We start from the raw sequence: 11,027 nt of genomic DNA, 5'->3' as shown, positions 1-11,027 counted from the left end.
TGTGCAAGGATGAAAACAATGTGTCACAATGCATGTTGGATGAAAGAAATTACCCGATTAGTGTCGCATAAGTTTCTTAGTTTCTTTTTTTCATGTTGTCAACTATGCATTATACTGTCATTTACACAGAACTCCCTACAAATAGAGTGAGCAGTGAATTTTTGGACCCAGATGTCCCAGGGTTATGAATACCTCCCCAAAAAAACCTTGTACAAATGCACTGTCAGTATGCTAGAACCAGTGCCAGTTCCCTCCCATTAAGGGTACAGTTTGACAGACTGTGGAACAACATTTAGAGCTCGGCTGATGCCCTGTCTTTGCAGCCAGACTGGTTGATCAGGAAGGTCTGAGCTGCCAAACAGCCATATTAGAAGATCAATACGAGCCACTTAATGCAATCATTAGAGATTATGAGCATGTACAAGAATAGATCTCTTTTACTGGTTCCTGACGCTGTCTGCATTGTAGCAGTTACACATTATGCACAACCCAAACAGTGTAGTCATTAATAAGAACATTTTTAAGTCATGAGTACATGCACAGACAATGTATCTCTTTTAACAGTAAAGCTAAGTAGAGGAAGTAAAGCTGCAGGAAATCAGTGCTTTTCAAGACTTTTAATTTATGAGCAGCACCAGTACAAAGGGAGGAGAACAATAGTGCTACTGTTCATAGACAAATAATGGATAAAAGCTGGCAACATGGAGCTGTAGGCCTGTGGTACTGCTGTGAACAGATACAGTCAGCTCTGTGGTGCCATCTAGTGGTCAAAGAAGAACTGTTAATCACCGCTAACTCAACTGTTGTCTGTTCAAGGGAAGCAGACTGTCCAGAAATCTACTTGACAGAAAGAAAGAAATAATAAAAAAGATTTTTAAAAGATTAAATTAAATCTGGAATTTAAGGTTTCTCATGTATTGGTTTTATTGGCTTACTCCCTCAGACAAAAACCAAGGCAATGGGAATTAGATATATGGGAATTGATCTGTGAGGTCATCACCATCTAATTAAGGCTGTCTCTTCCAACACCCACCCTCTGTACAGCCGTAGGTAAAAGCAGGAAACTATTCCACTGTGGCCTGTTTACAATGTTCAGTGATAAATAACTCATTTATTACTTTACAGTGCAGTATATTATTTATAATTAGCAACCTTTTGCCATTTTCTAACATGGAGGAAAAAGAGAGCCATGTTGTTAAACCAACTACAAAAAAATTAAGAATGTATTTAATAAATTGAATAAGCAATAAACAAGACTAAGAGTCTACAGCCACGTTCGGCTGTGTGAGGCTTTACAGCAAACAAATGCAACAACATGGATTTATTAAGAAGTATATCTGTATTACATAGATAGATATTTGTTAGTATAAACTTATAACATGACTCATGATGACAATATTAACATTCTGATGTTTATGTTTACCATCTTAGTTTAGCATGTTGTTTAGCATGCTAACATTTGCTAATCAGCACTCACCACAAGTACAGCTGATGCTCATCTGTTGTGCAGGTATCATAGACATGGCCCCACCAACAGATTGACATTACCATCACAAGACCCATGTTGCAAATGTGGCTAAAAATATGTTGGCATCAGGCTTAAATCATATTGTAAAATATTAAAGAGGCTATAATATAATGTATTCTTCATCTTGTGGATGGTTGTTGAAATACATATAGATGCTTTTAACAAATGTTGATTTTGATGACATTGATATTCCCTCCCTGGGAACTATCTATGTTCCCATGGGTCTTATAAAAACCCTTTGACCCTAATCCTAACCCAAGAACTGGGGAACATAGGACCCTTTGTCATGTTTCCATTATGTCCCATATACGCCAATCAGCCATAACATTATGACCACTGACTGGTGAAGTGAATAACAGACTATCTGGTTATCATGGCACCTGTCAGTGGTGGGATATATTAGGCAGCAAGTGAACATTTGTCCTCAAGTTGATGTGTTAGAAGCAGGAAAAATGGGCAGTGTGAGAATCTGAGAGACTTTGACAAGGGCCAAATTGTGATGGCTAGACGACTGGGTCAGAGCATCTCCAAAACTGCAGCTCTTGTGGGGTGTTCCGGGTCTGCAGTGGTCAGTACCTATCAAAAGTGGTCCAAGGAAGGAAAAGCAGTGAACCAGAGACAGGGTCATGGGTGGCCAAAGCTCATTGATGCACGTGGGGGGCACGTGGGGAGCGAAGGCTGGCCCGTGTGGTCCAATCCAACAGACAAGCTACTGTAGCTCACACTGCTAAAAAAGTTAATGCTGGTTCTGAGGTGCTCATAATGTTATGGCTGATCATGTACATCTGGGGGATATAGGACCCTTGGAAACCCCCAACCACCCTTGCTGTGTACCAAGCCAATTAAGAGTACAGCTTGAATCCAATATGCTATTTTTTTTTTCATTATTCTTTATTGATCAAGAGATAGACAATCAAAATAGTATCAAACATTTAAAAAGCTTCCATGGCACCATTCAGTGTGTGCAGACACCTGTTCATTTGTTGCTCAATTCTAAATTCAAAAGATTAAACAAGTAATAGTTATGAGATCAAAACACAAACAAGTTTTTAAGAAAATATAAAAATGACAAAGAGAAAAAATAACTTCATATAAAACAACATCTCTGCATCTAAATATAAATGAACAGGAAATAATCAGTGTCAATGGTTTAACAGTAACTTGCCTGTAGGTGGCATAAAAGAGCCAAAACTGTAGTGACGAACTTGGCCCCTCAAGTCTAATAGGAGTTGGAAAAATAGGATTTAGAAAAATGTCTTGAATATATGAATATAATGAATGTTATAGTGTTTGTAGGAGCTGATTTAAACCCGGAATTCACAGGACTGTAAGTCGGAAACATCTTCCAAACTGTCAACACATAATGCCAGGAAGAACCTTAACTCCAGATCTGTCTCAAAAAGCAGCGAGCACCCGTCCCAGAGCAAGGCGACGGTCGAGTAACTCTCCAGTGTGTTCCATAATAAGTGTACACTTTAGATTTTGGTTGGTTTGAAGTGAAAGTAAGAGAGTGTTTCCCACTCAAATCATGAAGGAGTGAGTTTGTTTGTAGTTCTTGAGCTGTAGAGAACAGGGAGACATACAGTGAACCACTTCCTTCAATTAGTGTTATCAGCAACTTATCAACAGAATTTAATGGCAACCCAAATACATGGCAGCGAGCAAAACAAGCCCTGACAGGATAACAATCCCTCTGATCACTCACATTGCGGATGGGAGGAGGAGGCGGCGGAGGGTTGAAAGACTTAGTGCTGAAAGACAAAGGGTGGCAGTTCAGTGTGAGCTCAGCCAGTCAATAACACATGCCTGCAGGCAAAACAAGAGTCAGACTGAAAAGTGAAAGCCTCACCTTTTTGTTTTCTTGTGCTCTGTTCAACAAAGAAGAAAGAGTCAAGTTAAAAATGTTCATGATCACTATCCTACTGGCCTAAGTAGTTGGACACACACATATATATATATATATATATATATATATATATCTGCTGGCAGTAATTAACTGAGCAGTAATTAGTAGATTTACTTAAGCAGGCATTAAGTGGTTGTGTTTCTGTCCACCTGAAGAATGTAAGTCCAATATTCACTCTCTTTTAGCTCTCCAGGGGCAGCCTGTACACAAACCAATACTCTCTCCAGACCTTCTCTGTGCCTTTCACTTAATCAAAGTTTAGTGAGTCAGACATAAGCCACTGCTTTCTTTCAGAAACCTAGCAGGTTGCTTAAAGAGGCCTTATTGTGTTACAGATAACACGTCCGTTATATTCAAAGATAACTGTATCACACAGATTAACAAACACACACATACAGACACACAGAAGCATCACACTACTCACTCCTGCAGCAGCCCCGGCGTCGGCAGACACACACACAGATGCAGCAGAAGGTGAGGAGCATCAGAAAACCTGCAGCTCCTGCTATCAAAATCGTCATATTCAATGGATCTAGAAAGAAGGGAAAGAGAGTGTGTAGAGCATTACATGTAAACTAAACTCCAGCGAGGAACTGTACCAAAACCACTTACATTCAGTGACTTTCAGTTGTTGGGCCACGCAGCTTTTGGGCGCCCCAACGCTGTTGGAGGACTCACAGCGGTACATCCCTGCGTCTGTTTTGGACACACTCTTAAACTTCTGCTCCAGACAGAGACAAGGTGAGAGTTGAATAACAGAGAACAACAGCTGTGAGTCTGTTCATATGTCTGATATCTGGATGCACTTAAGTGTGTGTGTGTGTGTGCCTACACAAGTACTTGCATATTTTAGGGTGTACTCACCAGCGTGCCCTTGTTTATATCGATGCTGTATGGGGTGTCTGCTGTGGCCGTCAGAGCCTTGCTGTCTTTGTACCAGCGGTAGGTGGCAGGAGGCACACTGAGTTTGTCCTTACAGTGAAGCTCCAGGTCTGAGCCCACAAACACGGAGCTCGGCACCTCGCAGGACGGTACATGAGGAGGCACTGAGGAGGCAGAGAGGAAAAACAGCTCGAGTCACAGCAAGAATTGTAAATGGATATGCAAAAATATAGGATTTTGTCATTTCTAAACACTAACACCAAATCTTAAAGTATCACTTTTGTTGTTGCAATTGCCCCCCAGTGCCCCCATGTTAGAAAAAGTACCTTCTTGGATGGCCTATGGTAGATAAAATACAATGAACTGCCCTCTACATTGGTCAAGTGTGTAAGAAAATGTGTAAGTGCCCTCCGGGGTGCCTTTACAGTGGACAAAACGTGATGCAGTGCCATATAGGTTGTCTTACATGCTAGAAAAGGGTAAAAAAAACAGGGAACAGCTTAACCCTAAAATGCATCACTTCTTTCTGCTTGCTAGTCCACCGCTGCTCGTCAGAAACACAACATCAGCTAGATCTTTCCGTGAGAGTTTTTTAAAATGTCAGATACCATCCATCCATGCATCCACCCATTATTCCCACATGTATGCTCACATTTACAAACAAGTTGCTGTATGTCTTTGGACTGTGAAAGGAAACTGTGGATTCAAACCCAGGACCTTTTTGCTGTGAGGTGACATCACGCTATCACTGTTGTACTATTAATGCCATTCATATCTCTTTCCTCGTTCATAAGCATGACACTGAAATGTAGAAAACACAAAACCAATAACCCGTTTTTGAAAAGGGTAACAAGGTGAGTTGTTGTGATATTAAACCATGTGAGCATATTCACATATAGTCATGGGTAACTTGCGATGTCAAGAACCCAACATTAGCAGTTCCCCTCAAAAGCAGCATACTGTGCCTTGATTAAAGACAGTGACATGAAAAATAGGTTTTACTAATCCTGTGTCCCCGTATTAATTGTTATATGCTAAATATTGGTAACATTTTTTTTTTATTCTCTTTGTATTTTTGATGACTCATCTTGAACTCTGGGCAGTTGCATAAAAGTATCCAATCAAATGTGTGTTGGGGTCCTTAGCTAAGCCCAACCACTAACCATACTATACTTGTGGGAATCTGGTAGAACAATATAATATTCATAGTAAGAGGTGTGTGATTGCATTTGAGCTGGCAAAAACTTGGCTTACATTTCCAAAGAATGTGATTGAGGTTTAATTTATTCACTTAACTCTTGTCCTCCTGATTTAACTACGCAGGTGAGGGAGGTTTGTGTGGAGGTCCTTCACAGCTCTGTACTGTGTTGTAATCGCAATATAATCAAATTTCAAGGACTTCAAGTCTGATTGATTTTGATATTGTAACTAAATCCCATACATACTGTTTCATTTAGAAATAGGTCACATTACAGAAACTAAAGCTGCTCTAACTGCCACTTCACCGTGACTTTAAAGGCACAATTTACCATCCAACATGCTTTCCTGGATGAAACCAAGTAAATAAAAAAGTTTACTCTTCATTTGTTTCACAAAAAATACATACATTTCCCCTCATATATGCATATTTACATATTCACAAAAACACATAGAGGTTTCATACCAAGCACATTGAGGGTTACAGTAACCTCTCCGAAGTTGACGCGGTCCTGGCTGGCAGTCACCTCACAGCGGTACTGCCCCGAGTCTTTCTGAGTCACAGAGTGTATCGTCAGCGTCGCTCCCTCTATCTTTGCCCGTCCTACATAACGCCCTATAGTGGAAGGAAAGATGATAGAGGATGGACAAAGCTTCACTACACTACTACTTTGCTAAAATAATAATAATAAATCAGTTCATGCACCAAAGGTTACGTCACTCACCACTAAATTTTTTATTAAAATACACAAATGCCGCCTCCTTTCCTGTTGTCTTCCACTCTATTCGAGGGCTCTGATCTTTCTCCGTTTTAAACTCACAGGCAAGCACAGCATCTGGAAGGACAGAAAACATACAAAGGTGTCAATCCACAGTAGCAATAACTTTTACCTTGTTAAAATTTGTACTTCATTTGTCCCATTATCTGCTGATGAATTTGTTGCTTTTTTGTCACAACTGTTAAGTCATGAAAACTGATGATGCTTTGATAAGCATTTAAGGACAGTTCTACTGTACAGTGACCGTTGTTTTTGCTCATTTTCTGTATTATAGTACCAGTGTGTAGGATTCAGTGGCATGTAGTTGCAGATTGAAACCATTTAATACAGCTCATCCCTCCAAGCGTGGAAGAGAAACTACAGCGGCTGTGAAACTCGTGAAAAACTTGAAAGACATTTCAAAGACAAATAAATGATATTCAGTGCTGCAGTCTCACCTGTGTGCTCGTGGACCTCCACTTTGGGTTTACTGCTGCTTACTGTCACTGACAGACAGATAGGACCTGCAGGGGATCAATCAGTTATTATAAATTAGACAGTTTTTACTGTCCAACAATCCAACTTCTGCTCACATTATTAACAAGAATCACTTCTCACTGTATTCAACACATCCTGAATATATCTATAGTTTCAGAACGTGGGCCTGTCAAACTGCACATACATACATACCAGCCTACACATACCAGGCATGCATCCTCACCACATAGTAAACATTTTAAACATTTAACATTTAACAATATTAATTTTCCACAAGAGAATATGTGCATTATCTGCTTCCCCCTTGTGTGGATGCACGCACACACACACACACACACACACACAGACCGACATATAAAGTGTGTAGCTGCATTCTGGTGGTGCCAGGAGCGGTGCTGTGTAGGAATGCAGGTGATGGATGACTCCCTGACAAGCTGCTTTTTCCCGACCTGATAACCTCTTTTGGTGATCTGTCCCTTCAGCACGCGCGCACACACACACACACACACACACACACACACACACACACACACACACACACACACACACAGAGCACAGCCTACATTCCTTCACAAAAATGCAGAAAATTATACAAACAAACTACAAATGAAAAAACTAATTCAAAGTGATAAACCGCATAAAATCTACATCCGAAGTAGGTTCGAATGTGCCTTTAAAAGGTTTGTACTTTCCTTCACAAAGTTAGCATCAAATCCATGCCAGGATTAAAATGGCAACACGTTTTACCAAAAATCCAAAATCAAAGCTTTACCAAAACATGATAAATATACTTATACCATAAAACTAAAGCTTCAAGGAGGATGTGAGTGTAAGAAAGCAGTTTTCCTTAATACCAGCAGCATTAGAGAAGTGCATTATGCTGCAGATTTGTGTTGTTTCTAATGATGTTATACAGATATTTAGATATTTATGTTGTGAAAACTTAAATCTGCCATAAATCCAACATGAACAGCCGACAATTAAGGCAACAGGGAGCGAATGATAGATGAATATGATGATAAATTCTCAGAATCACTGAAGGAGCTTAAATGTTAACGCGTATGTCTCGTTTGGTATTCGAGGAAAAAGACATTCTCAGTGTGTGTGTGTGTGTGTGTGTGTGTGTGTGTGTGTGTGTGTGTGTGTGTGTGGCAAACACATGCATGGAAAGCATGCTTTTCTTCTGCAGACAAAGCAGCTCTTCATGACAGTAACCTTATCCTTTTCAGCTGGCACAACACACATACACACACACACACACACATATATCTGTATTACACACTGACTGAATCCTTAACCTTCACCCTCAGTGCCGTATTCTTTACTTTGACCCTCAGCCAAACCTAAACCTGATTCCAATTTTAATACTAGACTTGAATCCTTGCGATGAACTAATCTTAACCAGTACAAACAAGTTCATGTTTAGACATATGATATTATCCATCATAATGTTGTAATTATGTGTTTTTCATTAATGAAAATCATATTTAAAAGAATTGTTATAATATATTAGCATTGTGTTGTGCCTAATATCAAATTCAATATTACCAATGATGCCCAAAATATTCTAAACACATCCTTAACTGTCCTGAGGATAAGGAGTTAAATCTTTTAATCTCTGTGAGGACATTTGGTCCTCGTGAGTAAATACAAGAAAGATCAAAACAAATATCTAAAAGCTTCAATTATCGACATGAAACACGTTGTTTTCCCTTTTAAAATTCCCAGTGCAACTTCAAATGCATTTTTCCTGATAGTAAGGGGTCGTTTTCATCTCAGTCCAATTAACAACAGGGTCAGTCGGGGGCTATCTTCAAACTGAAAGGGTGGGATCTCAGACTCCTCCGCAGGGCCATGTGATGTGTCTCATCAGCCTGTGGATCTCGGGTCTAAACAGCATCAGAGTGGGTTCAGTGTAAACATGAGCCCCAGCCACAACCACTCCCTGCACAATCTCAGCCCCTGATGCAGTCCCTGAACACATCACACCTCCCCCCCAGCATGCAGGCTTAATACGCACTCAATCACACAAACTAATGATCAATAAAACACAAGCCAGACCATTTGAATCCTGCATTTCTGAGGGACTCTACAAGAATTATTCAAAAGAAAAGGTCAGAAAATAGGATTATTTTCTTTTTTCTTTCTGCTGAAAGAAGAAAACTTTTTGGGGAATATCTTAAAGAAAGAAAAAACAATAGAAACAATGAAAATTATTATTTAATTAACATATTAAGGTTCATTGTTAAGAAAGAAAGAAGAAAGTTTTTTTTTACTGCTTTGTCTCTTATTATTATTTGTAAACTATCTCTATCAATACTGTTGTATTTTTTTTGAGATATTGGGGAAAGGGTTTTCTTTAACGAGAGGAGGGTCCAAATAAAATGTTAAAAACACTGTGGATGGTGTTACTGTTTTTTAAAGTGAAACATAGGGTTCAAACCCCCTCCATACACTGTTAAGTTTCATACAGTCCCTAACTATCTCGTTTGGTTCAGGATTTCCTTTTTTTCTTCTCTTTCTTCAATGCACACCTTTGATATCCGAGGCAGTAAAATCCCTTGTGAAAATGTGGGAGGATATTACAGGAATATCCTATTAAAAACACTGTTGAAATCATAGGCCTGTACAGCCTAAAGCACTTCTGCAACTGAAAACTTCTAACAGTCAGTCTACAGCCCATTCGCTGTCATTAATAACGTCAGCAAATAGTTAAATAAAGTTTCTAAAATTAAAAAAAAAACTCACTGTGCAATAAAGTGATGAGAAGAGGCAGCGCCAACATCTTCATGGAGGTCATGTTTAGTAACGGTGAGCAGTTATCCGTCCTGAGGTCTGTGGGTGTCTGGGTGAGGTGGGTTTTACTCCAAACTCTCTGCAGCTTCTTAAAGTTTCATCTGCAGCACGCGCGTCACCCTGGACGACTGACGGAGAGCGCGCGCAGGAGAGCTGCTGCTGCCCTGAGACAAACGGGGGGGGGGTTGTTCTTTGATCTGCCCTATTAGTGTTGTTAGTATAGGCTACAATATCATTAGGATCTTCAATCGCCCCTCTCATGAGAATAGTACATCTTAAAGGGGTACTCATGTTTTTTGAGCAGTAAATTAAATTATATGACTGTACTGTGATAAAAACACATCAATTGCTGGTGTTAAAAACATTCATATTGAATTTATGAAAATTTGCATTTTGTAGGTTAAAAATGTATCAACACGCCCTCTAGTAGTTTAAGTCACCCTGAACCTTGTAAGTCCAATGCTGACGTAGAGTCGACTGTTTGTCGACTATACGTGAGTGTGAACCTATCGTGACGTCACTCATTGGTTTGTGGAGTACTGTTCTGAAGCTGTGAGTTTAGCATTTTGGCTGCCAGAGCGAGACAGCAGACCTGCTGTACTCTCTGTGCTGAGAGTTGATCTGCTCTCATTGGTTTCGCAGTTTTGACTCGTCCATAGCTGGAAACAGTACACTGAAATATGTTTCTGAAACAATTTTAAGTGAGAAATAAGAATCTTGCTTTGTATTTGATCAGCACTGCCTAGTTTGGCAGTTTGATCCAAGTTTCGTGTGCTGCGCTTGACGGACTCACTGAGAGTGACCTGTCAATCAAAAGGTAGCCCCACCCAGAAGCATACACTACTTTATTGTCTATTTTACTCTAAATTGGGCCATGATTTACTAAATGAACATCATACTGTATTGAAGAAGATGTTAAACTAGTGACTGAGACCATAAACTCATCAGGAAACCTGAGCTCATAAATGAGCCTACCTGAGCCGCTAGCTCAGCGACATACAGCAGCTGACTCAGATACAACACAGTATAGGCTAGTGCTTCAAGTGACTGTGAAATCTCTAGCAGACTCTCTGTGTGGACACGGAGAGCATGATTTGTGACATAACAAATAGTTTGACATCAATCCTGGAATTCTTAATGAGATAGAAGGAAATTATAATTGTTTTGTGGAGAAAAACCTATGAGACACACATTTATGTTCAAGGCAGACTATTTCTATAAATGTCTGCATACATGTGTGGAGGAGATCTTTAAAAATTTCCAGGGTGATACAAAAAAGTCCAAGACTGATTTCCATTTTGGTCCTTGTTTAAAAGGCCTATGTTTTCAAACAATTTGACAGTGAAAGGGTTCACTCGTAATCTGCAGATCCCTTCAGCTTTACAGAGCTTTATAATGGGTTTCAGCTCAGTGTTTCGCTCTCCGGCCGACAACTTTGCTGCTTTAGTTTATACTCACCACT

General features: G+C 39.8%; 1 protein-coding gene across 1 annotated transcript; it reads right to left on the bottom strand.

Annotated features, from left to right (window-relative positions):
- Positions 1-1,291: 1,291 nt before the first annotated feature.
- jam2b (junctional adhesion molecule 2b) lies at positions 1,292-9,704 on the bottom strand. The gene is made up of 10 exons (XM_051404751.1): positions 9,518-9,704; positions 6,730-6,795; positions 6,239-6,349; positions 5,980-6,129; positions 4,299-4,480; positions 4,047-4,155; positions 3,859-3,966; positions 3,378-3,396; positions 3,234-3,279; positions 1,292-3,088 (listed from the first exon to the last, which is right to left on the bottom strand). Exons 1-10 carry the CDS (start codon positions 9,567-9,569, stop codon positions 3,050-3,052), a joined length of 882 nt encoding a protein of 293 aa, XP_051260711.1. The 5' UTR covers positions 9,570-9,704; the 3' UTR covers positions 1,292-3,049.
- Positions 9,705-11,027: the final 1,323 nt, after the last annotated feature.

Source organism: Dicentrarchus labrax, unplaced genomic scaffold, assembly GCF_905237075.1.
Source record: "Dicentrarchus labrax unplaced genomic scaffold, dlabrax2021, whole genome shotgun sequence".
NCBI classification, from domain to species: domain Eukaryota; kingdom Metazoa; phylum Chordata; class Actinopteri; family Moronidae; genus Dicentrarchus; species Dicentrarchus labrax.
Note: the sequence above shows the minus strand (reverse complement) of the source record. Positions and strands in the feature narration are given on the sequence as shown.